The sequence below is a fragment of the Trichomycterus rosablanca genome, chromosome 23, assembly GCF_030014385.1.
Source record: "Trichomycterus rosablanca isolate fTriRos1 chromosome 23, fTriRos1.hap1, whole genome shotgun sequence".
In the NCBI taxonomy this organism is placed as follows: Eukaryota; Metazoa; Chordata; class Actinopteri; order Siluriformes; family Trichomycteridae; genus Trichomycterus; species Trichomycterus rosablanca.
In genome coordinates, this window is record NC_086010.1 from 7,101,054 (window position 1) to 7,123,809 (window position 22,756).

Genomic DNA, 22,756 nt, shown 5'->3' on the forward strand with positions numbered 1-22,756 from the left:
GTCTTATCTCGTTTTATCTCGTTTTATCTCATGAAATCTCGTCTTATCTCGTCTTATCTCGTCTTATCTCGTCTTATCTCATGAAATCTTGTCTTATCTCATGAAATCTCGTCTTATCTCGTGTTATCTCGTCTTATCTCGTCTTATCTCATGAAATCTCGTCTTATCTCATGAAATCTCGTCTTATCTCTTCTTATCTCATGAAATCTAGTCTTATCTCATGAAATCTCGTCATATCTCATGAAATCTCGTCTTATCTCGTCTTATCTCGTCTTATCTCATGAAATCTCGTCTTATCTCGTCTTATCTCATGAAATCTCGTCTTATCTCATCTTATCTCGTCTTATCTCGTTTTATCTCGTCTTATCTCGTCTTATCTCGTCTTATCTCATGAAATCTCGTCTTATCTCGTCTTATCTCATGAAATCTCGTCTTATCTCATCTTATCTCGTCTTATCTCGTTTTATCTCGTCTTATCTCGTCTTATCTCATGAAATCTTGTCTTATCTCTTTTTATCTCATGAAATCTCGTTTTATCTTGTCTTATCTCATGAAATCTCGTCTTATCTCGTCTTATCTCGTTTTATCTTGTCTTATCTCATGACATCTCGTCTTATCTCGTCTTATCTCATGAAATCTCTTCCTATCTCATGAAATCTCGTCTTATCTCGTCTTATCTCGTCTTATCTCTTCTTATCTCATGAAATCTCGTTTTATCTCGTCTTATCTCATGAAATCTCGTCTTATCTCGTCTTATCTCGTTTTATCTTGTCTTATCTCATGAAATCTTGTCTTATCTCGTCTTATCTCGTCTTATCTTGTCTTATCTCGTTTTATCTCGTCTTATCTCATGAAATCTCGTCTTATCTCGTTTTATCTCGTCTTATCTCATGAAATCTCGTCTTATCTCATGAAATCTCGTCTTATCTCGTCTTTTCTCGTCTTATCTCATGAAATCTTGTCTTATCTCTTTTTATCTCATGAAATCTCGTTTTATCTTGTCTTATCTCATGAAATCTCGTGTTATCTCGTCTTATCTCGTTTTATCTTGTCTTATCTCATGACATCTCGTCTTATCTCGTCTTATCTCATGAAATCTCTTCCTATCTCATGAAATCTCGTCTTATCTCGTCTTATCTCGTTTTATCTTGTCTTATCTCATGACATCTCGTCTTATCTCGTCTTATCTCGTCTTATCTCATGAAATCTCGTCTTATCTCATGAAATCTCGTCTTATCTCTTCTTATCTCATGAAATCTAGTCTTATCTCATGAAATCTCGTCATATCTCATGAAATCTCGTCTTATCTCGTCTTATCTCGTCTTATCTCATGAAATCTCGTCTTATCTCGTCTTATCTCATGAAATCTCATCTTATCTCGTCTTATCTCGTTTTATCTCGTCTTATCTCGTCTTATCTCATGAAATCTTGTCTTATCTCTTTTTATCTCATGAAATCTCGTTTTATCTTGTCTTATCTCATGAAATCTCGTCTTATCTCGTCTTATCTCGTTTTATCTTGTCTTATCTCATGACATCTCGTCTTATCTCGTCTTATCTCATGAAATCTCTTCCTATCTCATGAAATCTCGTCTTATCTCGTCTTATCTCGTCTTATCTCGTCTTATCTCTTCTTATCTCATGAAATCTCGTTTTATCTCGTCTTATCTCATGAAATCTAGTCTTATCTCATGAAATCTCGTCATATCTCATGAAATCTCGTCTTATCTCGTCTTATCTCGTCTTATCTCGTCTTATCTCGTCTTATCTCGTCTTATCTCATGAAATCTCGTCTTATCTCGTCTTATCTCTTCTTATCTCATGAAATCTAGTCTTATCTCATGAAATCTCGTCATATCTCATGAAATCTCGTCTTATCTCGTCTTATCTCGTCTTATCTCATCTTATCTCGTCTTATCTCGTCTTATCTCATGAAATCTCGTCTTATCTCATCTTATCTCGTCTTATCTCGTTTTATCTCTTTTTATCTCGTCTTATCTCATGAAATCTTGTCTTATCTCTTTTTATCTCATGAAATCTCGTTTTATCTTGTCTTATCTCATGAAATCTCGTCTTATCTCGTTTTATCTTGTCTTATCTCATGACATCTCGTCTTATCTCGTCTTATCTCATGAAATCTCTTCCTATCTCATGAAATCTCGTCTTATCTCGTCTTATCTCGTCTTATCTCTTCTTATCTCATGAAATCTCGTTTTATCTCGTCTTATCTCATGAAATCTCGTCTTATCTCGTCTTATCTCGTTTTATCTTGTCTTATCTCATGAAATCTTGTCTTATCTCGTCTTATCTCGTCTTATCTTGTCTTATCTCGTTTTATCTCGTCTTATCTCATGAAATCTCGTCTTATCTCGTTTTATCTCGTCTTATCTCATGAAATCTCGTCTTATCTCATGAAATCTCGTCTTATCTCGTCTTTTCTCGTCTTATCTCATGAAATCTTGTCTTATCTCTTTTTATCTCATGAAATCTCGTTTTATCTTGTCTTATCTCATGAAATCTCGTCTTATCTCGTCTTATCTCGTTTTATCTTGTCTTATCTCATGACATCTCGTCTTATCTCGTCTTATCTCATGAAATCTCTTCCTATCTCATGAAATCTCGTCTTATCTCGTCTTATCTCGTTTTATCTTGTCTTATCTCATGACATCTCGTCTTATCTCGTCTTATCTCATGAAATCTCTTCCTATCTCATGAAATCTCGTCTTATCTCGTCTTATCTCATGAAATCTCGTCTTATCTCGTCTTATCTCGTCTTATCTCGTCTTATCTCATGAAATCTCGTCTTATCTCGTCTTATCTCGTCTTTTCTCGTCTTATCTCATGAAATCTTGTCTTATCTCTTTTTATCTCATGAAATCTCGTTTTATCTTGTCTTATCTCATGAAATCTCGTGTTATCTCGTCTTATCTCGTTTTATCTTGTCTTATCTCATGACATCTCGTCTTATCTCGTCTTATCTCATGAAATATCTTCCTATCTCATGAAATCTCGTTTTATCTCGTCTTATCTCGTTTTATCTCATGAAATCTCGTCTTATCTCGTCTTATCTCATGAAATCTCTTCCTATCTCATGAAATCTCGTTTTATCTCGTCTTATCTCGTCTTATCTCATGAAATCTAGTCTTATCTCGTCTTATCTCATGAAATCTCGTCTTATCTCGTCTTATCTAGATTACATAAGATAAGACGAGATAAGACAAGATAAGACGAGATATAATAGGTAATTAACCCCAAATATGTTTATGACCTTACTTATCTCATGAAATCTTGTCTTATCTCGTTTTATCTCGTTTTATCTCATGAAATCTCGTCTTATCTCGTCTTATCTCATGAAATCTCTTCCTATCTCATGAAATCTCGTTTTATCTCGTCTTATCTCGTCTTATCTCATGAAATCTAGTCTTATCTCATGAAATCTCGTCTTATCTCATGAAATCTTGTCTTATCTCGTTTTATCTCGTCTTATCTCATGAAATCTCGTCTTATCTCGTCTTATCTAGTTTTATCTCGTCTTATCTCATGAAATCTCGTCTTATCTCATGAAATCTCGTCTTATCTCGTCTTATCTCGTCTTATCTCATGAAATTCTTTCTTATCTCGTCTTATCTCGTCTTATCTTATGAAATCTCCTCTTATCTCGTCTTATCTCGTCTTATCTCATGAAATCTCGTCTTATCTCATGAAATCTCGTCTTATCTCGTCTTATCTCGTCTTATCTCGTCTTATTTCATGAAATCTCGTCTTATCTCATGAAATCTCGTCTTATCTCATGAAATCTCGTCTTATCTCGTTTTATCTCGTCTTATCTCTTCTTATCTCATGAAATCTTGTTTTATCTCGTCTTATCTCATGAAATCTCGTCTTATCTCGTCTTATCTCGTCTTTTCTCATGAAATCTCGTCTTATCTCTTTTTATCTCATGAAATCTCGTTTTATCTTGTCTTATCTCATGAAATCTCGTCTTATCTCGTCTTATCTCGTTTTATCTTGTCTTATCTCATGACATCTCGTCTTATCTCATGAAATCTCTTCCTATCTCATGAAATCTCGTTTTATCTCGTCTTATCTCGTCTTATCTCATGAAATCTCGTTTTATCTCGTCTTATCTTATGAAATCTCATCTTATCTCGTCTTATCTCGTTTTATCTTGTCTTATCTCATGAAATCTTGTCTTATCTCGTCTTATCTTGTCTTATCTCATGAAATCTCGTCTTATCTCGTCTTATCTCATGAAATCTCGTCTTATCTCATGAAATCCCGTCTTATCTCATGAAATCTCGTCTTATCCCATGAAATCTCGTCTTATCTCATGAAATCTCGTCTTATCTCATGAAATCTCGTCTTATCTCGTCTTATCTCATGAAATCTCATCTTATCTCATCTTATCTCGTCTTATCTCGTCTTATTTTATGTAATCTCGTCTTATCTCATGAAATCTCGTCTTATCTCGTCTTATCTCATTAAATCTAGTCTTATCTCGTCTTATCTCATGAAATCTCGTCTTATCTCGTCTTATCTAGATTACATAAGATAAGACGAGATAAGACAAGATAAGACGAGATATAATAGGTAATTAACCCCAAATATGTTTATGACCTTACTTATCTCATGAAATCTTGTCTTATCTCGTTTTATCTCGTTTTATCTCATGAAATCTCGTCTTATCTCGTCTTATCTCATGAAATCTCTTCCTATCTCATGAAATCTCGTTTTATCTCGTCTTATCTCGTCTTATCTCATGAAATCTAGTCTTATCTCATCTTATCTCATGAAATCTCGTCTTATCTCGTCTTATCTAGATTACATAAGATAAGACGAGATAAGACAAGATAAGACGAGATATAATAGGTAATTAACCCCAAATATGTTTATGACCTTACTTAACCTTTCTGTATATTGTTAGGTGCAATGTATGTTAAAATAACAAATTGTATTCCAACAATCGCTGAGCATATTATGCTTAATTGGAATGGAGATCGTCAATAGAGAATTTTTTCAGTATCAACAACACCATTGGTGTTTAATTGGATAATTTGGTCATTTGATCTATATTTTTGGTGCAGTTGTTTACACTTTGTGATGTTTCCATAGACTGTTGAACTCTATGGACTCATCATATCAATTGCTTAGACAATATACTGTCACAGTACTGTAAGTCGCTTTGGATAAAAGTGTCTGCTAAATGCTAAAGATGTAAGATATCCATGCATGTACAGCTCTTACTTACCTTCCTTAATTTTTTTACTGACCAACCACTGCAGAGTTGATGTGAGTTTGGATGCTATTGTTTTGAAGAGTGACTTGGCTACATCACCAGTGTAAAGACCTGTTCAATTAGGACTGAAATTATTAAAGAACCAATGCTATAAATGTTATTAGCAAACAAAAAGAACTGATAGAGGCTTTTTATAAAAAAAAAAAAGAAATCTCTCTTTATTGGTAATTTTAAGATCAAATTAGCAGGAATAACAGAAGTACTCATACAGTACAATATACAATATGGGTGAATAACAAAGTGAGACATGTTTAAAATGCCTCATATTCATTCTTCTCTCAAACAAATATACAACTGTACACATAGCCAAACACTCTACATATTATTTTCACACACTCATATTAGTCAGGGTAAGTAAGCGTTCATGGAGGATGGATGAGGGCGCATGTGAAGTGCCACCTCTGGCTCGTCACACACACACACACACACACACACACACACGGTGCAAGCGCCAGTGTTGTTCAGGTTGATTGTGTGAGTTTGAGAGAGGCTGTAAAGTAGAATCCTCACATAATAACCAAATAAAGTCGAAAGCATTTTCAATTCATTCTTTCAACCTTGGTAAAAGTGACAGTATGTGAAGTTTCAATCACACGTTCACACATATGAGAGGAGACTCACTAGGGCCATCACGGTTTTGACAGACTTTTGTTATAATAAGCCACAAAGAAAATAAAACTACTGTTTGTTGTTGCATTCATGGTAAAGTGCTTGAGATAACAGCTAAAGCGATTTCACCAATAATATCCCAAATTTGCATCATTTACATGTTGCGCCCATTCAAACATGTGACCTGTTACACATATTATATACACTATATGGTCAAAAGTATTTGGACACCTGACCAAAACAAATGGTATTAAAATAGACATTGTGATCTTTTTAGCTATAACAACAGCCAATCCTCTGAAGGCTTCTCACAAGACGTTGAAGTTTGTCTGTGGAAATTTCTGCCTATTTGTCAAGGGTATTTGTATCAGTTGATGTTCCAGTTCATTCCAAAGCTGCTCAGTGAGGCTGAAGTCAATGCTCTGTGCAGATCATAGGGGTTTCTTTAAATGGAGATTGTCTTTATGTCTTTATAGAGCTTGCTTTGTGCACAAGGACAAAGTCATGCTGACAGGAAAAGAGCCATAAGCTGTATGCATAAAATTTCCTTTATATAATTGATTTACTACACTTGTTAGTAATTGCTGTGGCCGAAACACATGCATTCAAAAAACAGAAAGGGTGTCCCAATACTTTTATCCATGAAGTGTATAACTTGAGGTGGTTTAAAACCTGCACCGCTTTTTCAAGGTGATTGGCTCCGACAGTATGGAAGACAGTATTGGTACTTTAACCAATATCCGGAGTCCAAAATACACTTTCCAAATACAGATCAAATGAAACCTCCAGTGGTAAAAACACCTCCAAACTAGTCTTAGGAATAATTTATTATTACTGATAAATATTTAAAGCATTATAAATATATTTTCCTGATCACTTTATGTGTAAGACCATGTGGTATGTCTGTTATTAAGGTGTATAAGACCTTAGACAGAGATTTCTTACTGGACTTCTGGTTGTTATGGGTGTCAAGTAGAATAATTTCCATGTCCTTATTATTACCCTTTATTTTATCTTAAAATTGAACCGTATTATTATTATACACCGATCAGCCATAATATTAAAACCCCCTCCTTGTTTCTACACTCACTGTCCATTTTATCAGCTCCACTTACCATATAGAAGCACTTTCTAGTTCTACAATTACTGTACTGTTAGTGTGTGTTGTGCTGGTATGAGTGGATCAGACACAGCAGCGCTGCTGGAGTTTTTTAAATACTGTGTCCACTCACTGTCCACTCTATTAGGCACTCCTACCTAGTTGGTCCACCTTGTAGATGTAAAGTCAGAGACGATCGCTCATCTATTGCTGCTGTTTAAGTTGGTCATCTTCTAGACCTTCATCAGTGGTCACAGGACGCTGCCCACGGGGCGCTGTTAGCTGGATATTTGTGGTTGGTGGACTATTCTCAGTACAGCAGTGACAGTGATGTGTTTAAAAACTCCAGCAGCATTGCTGTGTCTTATCCACTCATACCAGCACAACACACACTAACACACCACCACCATGTCAGTGTCACTGCAGTGCTGAGAATGACTCACCACCCAAATAATACCTACTCTGTAGCGGTCCTTTGGGGGTCCTGACCGTTAAAGAAGAGGGACAGTCAGTGTAGAAACAAGGAGGTGGTCATAATGTTATGTCTGATCGGTGTATTACTGCAATCTTACACTGTCATTTTTTTGTAAATATGAATGGGCAGCCCAAACAAAACCCCTTTTAATCCTACGGCCTATGTTTAGGGAGTTGTTCTTGCAACTGTTTTACTAATAAATAATCTTTTTTTAACTAAGAATTAAAACCAGGATTAGGTATGAGGATAAAAACACTGTATGTCACACTGATGGTTTTAACAAATACCTAAAACTACTGGATTCCACCGGATGATTTCTCGTAACCGAGCGTTTGGAGAATTACGTTTACCGTGACGGCCCTGGCTGACTCACCGCTACACACAGTTAATCACACACTCACACAGGTTTAGAGCAGAACTTCATGCTTTTCTCAGAAAATAAAAAACGTCCTACTCCGACTATCTGTCAAAAACGAAGACGTGACCATGACGTCGCCAATTATTTCGTTATCAGAAGCGCGTTTGCTTTTCATACCAGTGAGTAAAATGCTGGACTCAGGACGGACTCTTAGCATCCTGCCCGGTCAGCACGCACAACGATAAAAACATATGCGCCAAGGCCATGTCCGTATTATATATTAACGTATATCTCTGTAAAAACATACTCAGTCACAGCATCTGTTAGTAATAATCTCTTGGAAATTTCCAGTCATTCTGTAATTCACATCAGTTTACAAAAAAGAAATACAATTGAAGATTTATACACAGGCTAGAAAACATTCAGATGACTTTCCTGAATTGGGTTATTTAATAATTCTTGTTCGTTCGTATACAAAACTAAGCATTATGGCATTGCGTCTTGATTGCACTTGATTGGCTAAGTGAGCAGGTTTCAGAATTTTGTCATTTTCGTCTGCGAGGGAAGGTGTGTGTATTTGTCTGGGTTTTAAAAAGAAAAAGTGGGTATGCAACTACCCATCTGAGAAGGCGGAAGGAAAAGGCTTGCAAGTGGCCTCCAATTAACTCCATGACCATTTTCGATAACCACGGGCTAGAGCCGACGTATGTCTTATTTGTCCGGGAAGGAGAAAGTGCATCCATAATGGCTCCTATTTTGTCAGAGGAAAGAGATGGTCCGTCTTACGGGGCATTTTTTGTCATCAATTTTGGCGAGGATTTCCAGAGTCTATAATGACTCCTCTCTTTTTAGCTAAAGAAGGAATGCATCCTTCACCCACCATTTCTGTTACTTGGAATCTTTCGCTGGAGGAAAAAAAGAGTCCCTAATAATTCCTCTTTAGAAAAAGACCACCTCTGGCCCACTGGTGAGTCAATTATAATTCCTCACATTCTCCATAACTGAAGAAAAATGGCATGTCCACCTACTTCACCTCACCTATTGTTTGTCTCTTTCTTTAAAGACCGCTGTCCTGGGCTACCATCCACTAACAATCTGGTTCATGTAGTCCTCAGTGGGCAGTCGTACCGTGCCCTCTCCCCTTGCACCATCCTCCCTCGCCTGGTTATAAAAAATAGCTCTGTTTCTGAGCATCATTCTTTGTTCGCGTCTCTCCAGCATGTGCGTGTACTGGTAGCGCTGTTGAAACAAGTCCTTGGCATAGTCATACAGCAGCATATCGAGCTCATTCAGCTCCTCGATGCGCCGAATGGTCCCCTCATCCAAATCCACCCCGGCGGCACGGGTGCTGTTGAACTGTACGAACGGTCGGATGAAGCGGAGCCGGAACGTGCGCTCGAACAGGTACTGCGTCTTGCGCTGGAACTCGGTCAGCCCGTAGAAGGCCATGTCACGCAGGTTCTTCTTGGCCGACTCGAGCAACAGACGCGCCCGCTGCTTCTCGGGCAAAGTCGATGCATTGTAGCAACCCACCAAACTTAAATCGGCCAGCATGCGCACTTGCCGGTTGTTGGCCAGGTTGTAAGGGCACTCCATGAACTGCTGTAGGGTGCAGCCTGACCAGTCGACTCCCTCGTAGCAGGAGGGAAGCTCCTCGGGCGTCGGGGTCCGGCCGTCGCACATGTGCAAGGACGTCTTCCACGTGGCTCCGCGCTGGACGTGGCGCCATTCGCTCAGGTAGCGTGATACAGGGTCCCGCAGCAGGGTGATGTAATAGAACTTTCTGCAAACACATTTAGAGAAGTCATGTTATCAACAGAGAAAACACAACAGCAAATACAAAAATTACCCTGCATTTACACCAGCAGCAATGTGATGTGACAACAGTTCAGAAGCATTGCATCAACTCCAACAGCAACTTTGGTTATATACACTGATCAGCCATAACATTAAAACCACCTCCTTGTTTCTACACTCACTGTCCATTTTATCAGCTCCACTTACCATATAGCAGCACTTTGTAGTTCTACAATTACTGACTGTAGTCCATCTGTTTCTCTGCATGCTTTGTTAGCCCCCTTTTATGCTGTTCTTTAATGGTCTGGACTCTCCCAGGACCACTACAGAGCAGGTATCATTTAGGTGATGGATCATTCTCAGCACTGCAGTGACACTGACATGGTGGTGGTGTGTTAGTGTGTGTTGTGCTGGTATGAGTAGATCAGATACAGCAATGCTGATGGAGTTTTTAAACACCTCACTGTCACTGCTGGACAGAGAATAGTCCACCAACCAAACATATATCCAGCCAACAGCACCCTGTGGCAGCATCCTGTGACCACTGATGAAGGTCTAGAAGATGACCAACTCAAACAGCAGCAATAGCTGAGCGATCGTCTCTGACTTTACATCTACAAGGTGGACCAAGCAGGTAGGAGTGTCTAATAGAGTGGACAGTAAGTGGACACGGTATTTAAAAACCCCAGCAGCGCTGCTGTGTCTGATTCACTCATACCAGCACAACACACACTAACACACTGCAGTGCTGAGAATGATCCACCACCTAAATAATACCTGTTCTATGGTGTTCCTGTGGGGGTCCTGACCATTGAAGAACAGGGTGAAAGCAGGCTAAAAAGGTATGTAGAGAAACAGATGGACTACAGTCAGTAATTGTAGAACTACAAAGTGTTTCTATATGGTAAGTGGAGCTGATAAAATGGACAGTGAGTGTAGAAACAAGGAGGTGGTTTTAATGTTATGGCTGATCAGTGTATAGCTATCAGCTTAAATTTAGACATTAAAAAGTCTTTATGTAAGCTACTAATACCAACACAAAAAAAATATAACAGTATTTTTAGAAAGCTTTTAATACACCTTTAAAATAGGTTGGTTTAAATGGCATTTCTACTTTTGAAGGGTTTATTAAACTGGTACCAAAAGTAAACACATGTGACTAGTTTTGTTTATGACCCAAATCTTTGGTTTTGTTGGAACTCTGCTGTTGAATATATAAATTGTATTGCTCTAGACTCTCACATACAAAAACACTGCTAAAATACTCCAGGGTCTAAAATTCTTTAAAAATGCTGTGCCGTAATAAATCACAACTATAAATCTCTTTCTCCTGACTTTAGCCGGCCTCAGTAACTGACAGCTTAATTCCCCCATCACAATTCTTCCTGTCTGGCCTGACTTCATTCCCAATGATCTACATCTTGAAACACCATCAGTGAAGAGAAGAAATGCAGAAACATTCCGGAGAGTTTGTGAAATCAAGAGCTACCTACAGTGCAGTCATGCTGGGTCAAAGAATTTAACCTAGCATATATGCACGTGAAGACATTATGCTGCTCATTTACATAAGAAATACAGCAAAATACAACAGATGTGCAGTGTAGCACAGCAAAGCATAGTATAACCGGCCATGGTAAATTATGAGGGATCTTCAAAAAGTTCTCTTTTATATTTTGGTTGGAAACGGTGAGAGTGGGAGGAGTAGTAATTGGTCATGTCTGAGAGACGCTTGTAGTCCATCTGATTTCCACCTTTTTGGACACTCAGAGAAGCTTTAAGGGGAAGAAGATTTTCATGTGATGATGTGAAAGTCAGAGACGATCGCTCAAATATTGCTGCTGTTTGAGTTGGTCATCTTCTAGACCTTCATCAGTGGTCACAGGACGCTGCCCACAGGGTGCTGTTGGCTGGATATTTTGGTTGGTGGACTATTCTTAGTCCAGCAGTAACAGTGAGGTGTTTAAAAACTCCATCAGCGCTACTGTGTCTGATCCACTCATACCAGCACAACACACACTAACACACCACCACCATGTCAGTGTCCCTGCAGTGCTGAGAATGATCCACCACCTAAATAATACCTGCTCTGTAGTGGTCCTGTTGGGGTCCTGACCATTGAAGAACAGCATAAAAGGGGGCTAACAAAGCATGCAGAGAGACAGATGGACTACAGTCAGTAATTGTAGAACTACAAAGTGCTTCTATATGGTAAGTGGAGCATTGGTCATGTCTGAGAGGCGCTTACAGTCCGGATTTAGCAGCATCTGATTTCCACCTTTTTGGACATTCAGAGAAGCTTTAAGGGGAAGAAGATTTTCATGTGATGAAGATGTGAAAGCAGCGATGCTTAAAAAAGTGTGGAAACTTTTTGAAGAACTCTTGTTTTTTAAATAAAAATAATAAATAATATCATTATTATTATAGTTATTAACTTACTAATCTGTTAATATTTTAGACTTTGAATTAAGACGTCTCTGACTAATAAACAGAGACTCTCCATATACAGATGGGCATTTCTTTTTAGACGGGCTTGTGGTACCAACTGAACTCCGTACAATTAATACTTAAGAAAAAAACAATTTTGTTAATTTGTTTTTTAGTTTATTTTAACGTATTTAACTGTATTGATCTGGCACTAAATTAAATATATGAAGTCTTAAACAGAATCTGTTGATCATATAATTAGTTTAGATCATGAGCCATATTAAAATACATATCTCTTCTGTGAGGTTTTTGTGATTAAGCATTAAACTTCACCTACAAGTAAAATTTAAGGTCTGAGAATTGATTCCCAAATAAATTCTTCAATTCCAGGCTTTGCAAATAAAGAGTAAACTGAAACATGTTAGAACTAAAATGATTCAGCTGAAATTCATTATGTTGTTCACAGTACGGTCATGGAGCTTTGAAGCCTTGACTCTTAAAAAGATCACGGGCTGTGATTCCCATATGACCCACTAAAGCAGGGGTTCTCAAATGTCAAGTCTAATTAAAAGTTGCAGTGCAGAAAAACAAAACTATTATTACTTGTAAAATGTCATAAAAGTAACAATTGTTCATCTCAGGTGACCATGCATGGAGTCCCAATGCCAAGGATGAGGAAAAACTGCTCTACTGGTATCTGCATGACCATGAGAAATGAATCACTGGCAGCAGGCATCTCAGACAGCAAGTATTTTAGAAATATTAGTGGTACAGGTCCATTAGGACCCATTTTTATGATTAAATTTCTTGAGAATGGTTCATAGATTAAAACGTCTTACTTTGGACTTCCAAATTCTTTCCAAGTTTCCCCTTAAATTGGGAGATTTACTCATTTACTTACAACCTTGGGCAATTTAAAGTAGCCAAGCCACCTGGTGCATGTCTTTAAGGGGTTCAAGTACCTGGAGAATGTCCAGATGTTCACAAAAACATGCAAAACAGCTTACAAACATCGACCAGAGGCGATGGAGTCCCAACGCCAAGGTTGAAAAACACTGCTCTACTGGTATCTGCATGACCATGTGAACTAAATTGCTGGCAGCAGGTATTTTAGAAATATTAGTGGTACAGGTCCATTAGGTTCCATTTTTATGACAATATTTCTTGAGGATGGTTCATAGATTAAAATGTTTTACTTTGGACTACCAAATTCCTTCCAAAGTTTCCCTCAGATTAGGAGATTTACTCATTTACTTCAGGGGACTTCACTACTTTACAATAAGGGGCAATTTAAAGTAGCCAATCCACCTGATGCATGGTTTTAAGGGGTTAATAGGTTATCCAAGTACCTGGAAAATGTCCAGCTCACAAACATCAACCAGAGGCGATGGAGTCCCAACGCCATGGCTGAGAAACACTGCTCTACTGGTATCTGCATGACCAGCAAGTATTTTTTTTAGAAATATTAGTGATACAAGTCCACTAAGACCCATTTTTATGCCAAAATTTCTTAAGAATGGCTCACAGATTAAAATCCACCTGATGCCTGGTTTTAAGGGGTTAATAGGTTATCCTGGAGAATGTCCAGATGTTCACAAAAACATGCAAACCACAAACATTAACCAGAACCAAAGATCCCCAGGACTCATGTTGCTGAAGCTTGAACCTGTAAGGTAACAATGATCTAGTTGCATCACCATCCTGCTCAAGAAAGGACTTTTGCTTCATGAATATAAAAGTTTAAAGCCACACTCATTTATAAACGTAGAAGGATTTCAGAAGTGTGTGTTTGTGTTAGATGATGTTCTGGCCTTTCATAACCCCCAGTGTAGCAAATAGAATGAGCTTTTAGACCCATAGAATTAAGACCTAAGAGTCTGCAGGGCGACATCTCCCATATCCACTTTTTACTAATGTGACAAGATAAGTATAGTGGAAGTGCACCATCCACACAGTAACCCTTCATTAAACCCTCCATCTCAGAAAGTGCTAGAAACTAGGAGGCTTTTGGTACAGCAGAATAATGAATGATTTCAGCACCTGTTATTGTTCTGGGACTGAATGACTGAAAATACTATTTATTCTGAAAATTCGCTGGACTGAAAGTATAGAAAAAATCTGCTCAAATATTTATTTGGTGGTGTGGTAGGTTTTTCAGTCTATTATATACTGTATGTGTGTGTGTTTACAGTAGTCCCCTCTTATTTGCCAATTTGCTATTTCAGTTAACCACGGTGCAAAAACACAAAATGAACAATGCTGTAGTGTGCAAATCACTTTTGTTTCAATATATAACATAACAATAGTGATGCTGGTAATTCAGCCAAGCCAAAAAGGAGCCGTGATCTGCTTTATTTAAGAAAAAAGATAACATTTCTCTACTTAATACAGGTGAATTAGTAACAGGTGGGGGTATCAGAATATGATATAAAAGAAGGATCTACCAAAGGATCAGCATTGCAATCAAAGATGGGTTGTGGCTCAGCACTTTAAGCCAAACTTCATTAGAATTGTCAAAATTAATTTAGGTTTTTCACCGTCTACTGTTCATAATATTGTGAAAAGATTCAGGAAATTTGGAGAAATCTTAGTCAGTGCTGAATTGTAAACCACTGTAAAATCTGTGTGACAGAACTGCATGAGAATCCATTGTGCTACTGTGATAATATATCCACATAAGCTTGGGAGTACTTTAGAAAACCGTTTTTACTTAACACAGTCCACCGCTGCATCCAGAAATGCCACTTGAGAGAGATATCAGTATATTAGTATTACTCAGAAATGGTAAGTTGTTTGGGTCCAAGCTTATCTCAGATAGACAGAAAGGCAGTGGATACGTCTGTGGTGATCTGATAGGTACACATTTGAAAGGACCATTCAGACAGTCATCAGTGAAACTACAGACAGGTGAGCAGCTAAGATCCTAGCTGATATCTTACTTATCCAACAAAACTGGGCATAAATTCCACAAGGAATACTGCAACAACTGGATCCTAAGTTTCTAAATAATCAAGATGAATGAATTAATGAATAAAAAAAGTAATAAAATGTAAAACAGTGGAAAAACTCCTCTGTCCCAACTTGTAGTTGCAAGCATCAAATTCCAAACTGTACTTCCCATTAAGTTTTAAATTTAAGTAATTAAATTACAAGGACTGACATGAACTAGACCAAACCAATGGCCTGGCCGGACCAGTAATGGATGCTAGTGATGGGTCGTACTGTGCCGAGGCTTCGGAGCGTGTGTCGAGAAATCTAGGAAGTCTTTCGTGAAGCGCGTATCGAGGCTTGCTTCTTTAAGAACAAGTGACGTCACGGATGACGTGTGAAGCCTCACCGGTTCAGGAAGTGGTTCGAGTACTGGCGCGATTTATGTGAAAGGGTTTTTTCAAAAGCTGGAGAGGTCCTATCAAAAAAAAGAAACCGCCTGAGTCCAAGCACAGTGGAAAAAATACTGTTTCTAAATAAAAATGAATAAAGTCCATCTCACCAGTATTCACAAACACAATCCTAACTAAACACAACTAAAATTTAAACATGAATAGACCTATATTACTTTTTCCCACTTAACAAAAATCATATATGAAATCATGAATGAATGGATGGATGGATGGATGAATTAACCACACAAAATCATATTAAGATGTTTTTATTTCTATTCTTGGCAGTGATTATTCCCATGTTAACACTTGCATGGGAGGCAGGGGTCATCACATCAGTTGAAATGACAATAATAGTTTTGACCAGCAGGGGGATTTGTGTGCAAATGAAGCCTCGAGAAATGAACCTTTTCTCGAACCAATTTGATGGAAAGCGTCAAGGCTTCACGAGGCTTCATCAGCCCATCACTAATGGATGCCTGTGGATGTTTCTGGTCTGTAATCCCACAGTCCAAGACCCTGTGCGTTTAGAGTTCTAAAGTGCAGTACTGAGAGCAGACACAAGGGGGCAGAATGGACATACAAATTACACAGAGAACAGCAGGTACAAAGTGCTCTCATGATCGGTATCAGGACTATACTGAGGGTTTTGAAGGGTTCTAAGTTAATGAACTAATGAACTATAGGCTCAGACCCCACCACAACCCACATTCTGTATTAGTCTAGTAAGTATTTTATTAGAAAAAATATATTTTTATTTTAATTTTAGCAAATGAGAACTTACAGCTTATATTTCACGATTGTATCAAATAGTAGCTGGTACTGTCATAAATGTGAGATATGTTTCAAACCAAATGGCAAAACTAAATGAATTTCTTTTTCATTCCTTACTTATGATTTAATCTGCCAACAAAAAAAAATCTCCCCGTCTGCATCTAAGGAGACTCGATGTGGAATCCTCTCTGCCCTGCTAAGAAGCTCTGTGTTAGCCTAAAGTTCCATTTTCCTGTTTTATATACTATGTACCTATTAACAATCATTTTTTGTGTGTGTTTTAATGATCTTAAAACCTTAAGCTTCCAATACATTCCCATGGTAATGTTTGTGGCTCATTTTTTAGGGCTATTTAGCCCAGTCGTAGTGCTAATCAGCATTATAAGCTCTCTCTCTAGCTCTGTTTATATTAGCACAGCTAGTCAAAAGCTGCAGTTAATAAGTAGTAAAAAAAAAATGAGGTAGTGTCACAAAGGTTGATGATGTTATTAAACTTTCTACACCACTTTGGACAAAGAAGTAATATAATTTAGTCAAAGAAAAACAGCCGGAGCTCATTAAAATCCTAAAACTGTCATGACAAACATGTTCCTTACAAGTGATTGTAAGCCATTGACCCCAACAACACGGATGAGTTACAATTTTTTGTCTTCATCTCATCATTACCCTTCGTGCATGTCCAAAACGAATCCATCTCCTCTTAACAGCCCATTTCCTTTAACGCCTCTCCCTCCCTTAAAACCCATCCAGCTCTTTATCAGGCTGAATCACCGTCAGCATGCTCAGGGACGGCGCCATGATCCCATTATGATTAGCAATCTGCAGTGGCTGCAGTCGAACCAAGCTGAGCTGGCTTTTTAATAACTTCGCTCCTCGTTTCCACGACGATTAAACTCCTGCACACGCCCCAGCAGATTAGCGGATCCCGGTCTATCCAATAAGATGGTAATGGCTGGCCGGCCCACGTTCTAAAACACAGGTCAATACTAATAGCACACGGCAATGGACACATTAACACAGCCGGACCTAAAACACGACCCTGAGGCACTCTGCATAGACGGGACCCAGACGCAGATGCCGACCGTCTTCACGCTTATGAAGGATGGTCTCACTGAAAAAACTATTAAACCTACTGCTCATTTGAGGTACTGTGAGTGTGTTAAACTAACAAGCATTTTAACAGCAGTGTGCCTCAAAGCACAAGGTAACCGCATTATTCTACTCAAGTCAATCGCCCGAGTGCAGCTGTGCATGTCTGTCTGTATTGATTTTTTCCCTCATAATCTGGGCGTGACTAGGTTATCCAGACGTGCAGAGAGTGAAAGGCTTAACCAGATGGAAAGCTGGCAGCTGAAAATCTTAGAACTTAGTAGGTAGTAGGTTCTATAATGTCATTAATTTTGCAGTCTATGATAACTACATGTGTTTGTGTTCAGTAGTCCTCTCTTTCAGTTAATCAGGTGCAAAAAAGCTTAACAATACCAATAGCGTAACAATAGTGATGCTGGTAGTTCAGCTAAGCAAAAGTAAAAAGGTACTAAATCTCATAATAATATGAAAGAAGGACCTACCAAAGGAAAAAAAAAACATTTCTCAAGCCAAGATTAATTTTATGCAATTAATTTAGGTCTTTCACCATCTACCGCACATTATACTGTGAAAAGATTCAGGAAATAAAGAGAAATTGTAGTCAGTATAATGCAGAACTGGAAACAACTGTTAGATGTGACAGAACTGCATGTGAATCCATCGTGCTGATGTGTTAAATATAACCTCATGGGCTTGTGAGGCTTACCCAGATGGAAGGCTGGCAGCTAAAAATCTTAGAACTTAGCCATCAACTTAATGTTGGCATTTTAAGTCTTTGAACATTCAATGAAATTACAGCACTTAGCATGTAGCACATGTGCACATTCACTGATGGTGGTAGGACGGATAGGGGAGGGTCCCAATTTAAGCACCGGCAAAACATTTAATCACAATTCAAATCATTTGTCCCCCCAAATTGATCTTTGCCCACAGATACACAGGCCGAGTTTTCAGTTTGGAGGTAGAGAGCTTGAGCATGCTTACTCTCAGATATGTAAGGCCGGCCACTCCTTTTTTCAAACCATGACTTGCGTGACAGCATTAGGAAAACCAGTATGCTCGGAGGTGACCACCAACTGGCCCCTTTTACATTCAAGTCTATAGATGTTTATAGACTTTGGCGGAGGAATCCCATAAATTCCAAGAAAAATACAATGACAGACAGGCTCTCTTGGAATTCCAGGCATGTCAGGCCTAGGGATCATCTTCACATCTTTAGAGATCACATTCACGATCTCTTGACCCCTTTCTGTGGTGCCACTTGGATGCTACATACTGTCCAGACAGACCTGAAGACAAAATACTCCCTGATAGAGGCCAGCAATTTCATCTAGTAACAGCACAGGTGTGAGATCTGACAGCATGATGCCAAGGGGCATCAGGAAATCCTGGAAATCAAGAAACGCTAAGTGGAGCAGCACATATGCCGTGTAAAAACTGGGTGCTTCCCAGGTAGGCCCAATGGCAGCTAAGGATTCCAGGACACCGCATGGATACCAAAATCTAAGGATGCTCAGGAACCCAACAGAAGTAACTTGGCAGTGGTCGGGCTTATTTCCTGCTAGATATGATGGGAACCTGGCATGTTTGCACCGAAAATGTCCAGAACTTACTATGGACTTTATCACAGACTGGACTGAATAATGAAGATCTTCAATTGCATGTTTATTCTTTTCGCTAATTAATTTTGTGCATGTATGATTTGAGCAAGTCTAATTCATTCAAATTATTCTCCAGGCCACCCTAGGACGATAGAGGTCCCTGCAGAGTCTTGTTCCTCTCAAGGTTTCTTCTTCTTGCATGCCACTGTTATGGAAAGATTAGATTTTATGGCTAATATAACCTGAATATTAGTATTATGCTGTTTTGTGCATTAAAGCCTTAAAGCCTTACACGAGCTGTTGCAAAATATGGTAAACAGATAAGAAAAAACAGTTATCACAGAATTGAGGTTCCAAAGTCCCACGCCCAAACTTTAGAGGTAGTGTTAAATATAAAACACAGTAGCTGCAAAATATTATGAGCATAGATAGATTCTCTAAGAGTAGAAAAATGCTCAGGCTTTGACAAGTCACTCGTTTGTACAGGGCTGGCTTGCACTGGTTCTAGAGAATGCTGATGTCCTTTTGAGCCTGGGCTTGAAAAATCTTTTAAAAAAGGCTAAAGTAGATTGAGAATATAAATAAATAAATTGGTACCCTCACAAACATACTGTATATACAGATCTTGCATCTTTATTTGTTTGCTCATTTATGCAGCCCAACTCCAGCATTATCTCTGTGTGCAGAGCTGAAATTGGGGAAGTGGAGCACTGGTGCATTATTCATGCAGGGAAAAGGAAAAAAAAAAAAAAAAAAGGAAAAGAAAAAGAAAAAGAATCGGAGCCAGCTGCCTCTAGTTCCATCAACTTGCTAGTGCATCCTGGCTTCGCATTCCTGCTGGCAAACAGTCTTTGAACATCCCCAGCGAATCGCATTTATGAGTGCACACGAATGAGGTGCCACTTGCTCCTCTGCACAGCACCAAACACAAAAGCCGGGGGACGAAAATGCATCACGTCTTCCTTTCAGCCCGGCCCTCTCCCGCTCTGGGTTGCCGCTTGTATGCGTGATGCTACAAAAACCCAGCTGAATATCTTCCCTGGGCTAAAGTAAAGCCGTGGCTCTGGGTTATTTTTTTTAGAACAGTCAAGAAAGAATGCAGCACTCCCTTTATTTTGGACAGAGTCCACTTGAAAGTCCATTAGAACTAAAACGTAGCCTTATGAGGAAGTCCCGAGCGCAGTCGCCAGCAATCCTTGCTTCAGCTCAACAATGAGGTGGATTAGTACATACGGACGTTTGTGTAAACTCATTGGGGTGGAAATGCACGCAAAACAAACACAAATCTGATCTGACAGGCTGCTGAGGACAAAAGCTGTGACCCTGGCTCTGTGCAACGGAGAACCTGGTATTATCATCAATGGGTCTGTCTGAAAACCTAGTGAGCTGCCTGCTGTTTACTGCTTACCTAGACAGCTGCCTAAGTAGAGAGGATTCTAATAAGACATCGACTTATAAGTCAGGTTATTTAGACGCACTATTTGGAGCAATTACGGCGATTACGTCACCACAGTTTTCATTTACTACCCTCGTTGTTCAGTCAGGTTATAGTTTCAAAATAAGGCACCTCAGTAGGCAGCATTTAAATTCATCAAGAATTCAAGAATTTAGACAGCCTTCTTCTCTAGGAACCGTATTATTATGTAGAGAGCTCACTTGGTTATCAGACAGGCCCAATATTACTAGCAGTGAAATAATATTAATTTGAGTTGAACTGGCATTTGAATGTTTTTATCTATAGATTCTTTCCTACGTTTTATTTATTTATTCATCTATTCATTTATACAAAACGCTTCATCGTGATCTCCATGGTCTGTACATTGCCACATGGAAAGACTGGGTGCAGGCCAATACTCCCTGGACCTGGCATTAATCCATCACAGGGTACGCCAACACACACTCACACATTAAAAAAACTCGTTCACACCTAGTGGCAATAAATAGTAGCTGATCCACCTATCGGCATATTTTTCAAAGGTCTGAGGAACTGATGTTCCCAAAAGATAGGAAAATTATATGAACACAATGAGAATTACAGACATCTAAAGCAAGGGTTGAACCAAGGTCACCAGGACCCTTGTTGTTATGCAGCCCCCACTCTACACTATATGGCCAAAGATATTTGGACTAACAAAGATATTGCTAACAATGATAAAAATTATTATATGGAATAAATTACTGTATATGCAACCATTTCCAAGTTTGGAAAAAGCCCGCCTCTAAAGGTCCGTCCTCTTCCTTTTTCCTTTAACTATTCCAGCTTTGAGCTAGACCCGTATGGGAAAAAAACAGCTAAAGTTGGTGTAAAAGATGTTAACATAGTCATTTTTTACATGTTTTCATCCAAGGCAACTTACAACCGGGACAAGATACAAGCCAAGCAACTAAGAGTTAAGGGTCTTGCTCAAGGATCTAAGAGTGGCTGCTTGGTGATGATGGAGCTTAAAACCCTTGAACTTTCCAATCAGAATCACGTTCTTTAATTGCTAAGGCAGTACTGCTTAATATTATTACTTTACATCTAGCCATTTGGCAGACACATTTTCCCAATCCAAGAAACTAAGATCTGGGTCTTGTTTAGAAGTCCAACAGTGGCAGCTTGGTTGTGATGAGGCTTAAACCCCATTAAGCTACGCTAATTTATTTGCTGAGAAATTGCTGCCCCAATTTCCCCCTAATAATTCCTGGAATATTTCAAAAAGAATTTAAAAAAGCATAAAAACTAAAAGGAAAATCATAGCACAGAAACAAATACATCCAGTAACAATAAATGGAAATATAATTTTCCTTAAACATTGATCTTTCAACCCAAACATCCATATGGTTCATCTGTTTTGCACTTCTCTTCGTAAAAACTTAATGAAAGTAAAAACGGCTGCTTTGCTGCCAAACCGATTAGCCTTGGAAGACTGATGGCAGTGGATTCAGAGGTAATTAACACTCTAATGATGCGACAGTTGATCCCTCTGCTCTGATGGTCCCACATAGAGAAGCAATCAACCTGAACTCTGTCAGCACCAGCAAAATGAGAAAGTGACGTAGTTCAATTAGATTACTCGATCCAAGAAAGATGCCAGGAATGTTTCATACTATAAAGAATCTATTTTACCTTTTATTGATTGGATATTCCCTTTCTTCCTTTGTGACTATAACAGACTCTACTATTTGAGAGGTCAGGGACTGATGTTGAGACACCTGGCTTGCAATCTACGTTCCAAATTAAAATGTAAATGCAATTCATCCAAAAGGTGTTTAGTGGGTTTAAGATTCGGGGCTTTGCATAGGACAACCGAGTTCTACACCAAACTCGTGTCACCATATGTCTATAGACCTCGGCGCAAACTGTCGCTTTGTTTAGTGCTTGGCTTGAGTGATGTGGTAAAACGTCATCAAAGTGTGAATATGAGACGAATCTGCATTTGTGTAAAACCATCACATCCACTCTAAAAGCATCCACATACATCAACGTTTAGCTGTTTTTTTCTCCTGTTTCACTTTTAAACTTGTGTTATAGCTCAGGGTGCTAAATAATTGTAAGAATCAGCGCTTATCATGGTTTAATGTATTAAATAAACAACACAGGAACACTAAAGCTCTCTTAACTTTTACTGCTAAAAAGTCACGTTAAGCTTCATTCAAGTTAAGTGTTGTTCGTACTGCATGAGTCACTTTTACCATGTCATATCAAACAGTTCGACTCATTGGAGGGGCTTTAAAAAGGTCAGTGGCAAACTAGGTCAAATAAAGCTGTTTTGCTGCCTCCCATGAGAATGCGGCCTGATGGTCGGTCCATCTTACTGTCTTAGTATGTGTCAAGCATCAAACGCGAACGATCACAGCGCAGGAAAGCTCTGC

The 22,756-nt window shown here is 38.7% G+C and overlaps 1 protein-coding gene across 1 annotated transcript in view; it reads right to left on the reverse strand.

Moving 5' to 3' along the window:
• Positions 1–5,452: 5,452 nt before the first annotated feature.
• Positions 5,453–22,756, reverse strand: part of hs6st1b (heparan sulfate 6-O-sulfotransferase 1b) — a 106,844-nt gene continuing 89,540 nt past the window's right edge. Inside the window, exon 2 of the mRNA XM_062985248.1 lies at positions 5,453–9,619. Coding sequence (XP_062841318.1) covers positions 8,914–9,619 — 706 coding nt within the window. The 3' untranslated portion in view covers positions 5,453–8,913. The remainder of the gene's footprint in view (positions 9,620–22,756) is intronic.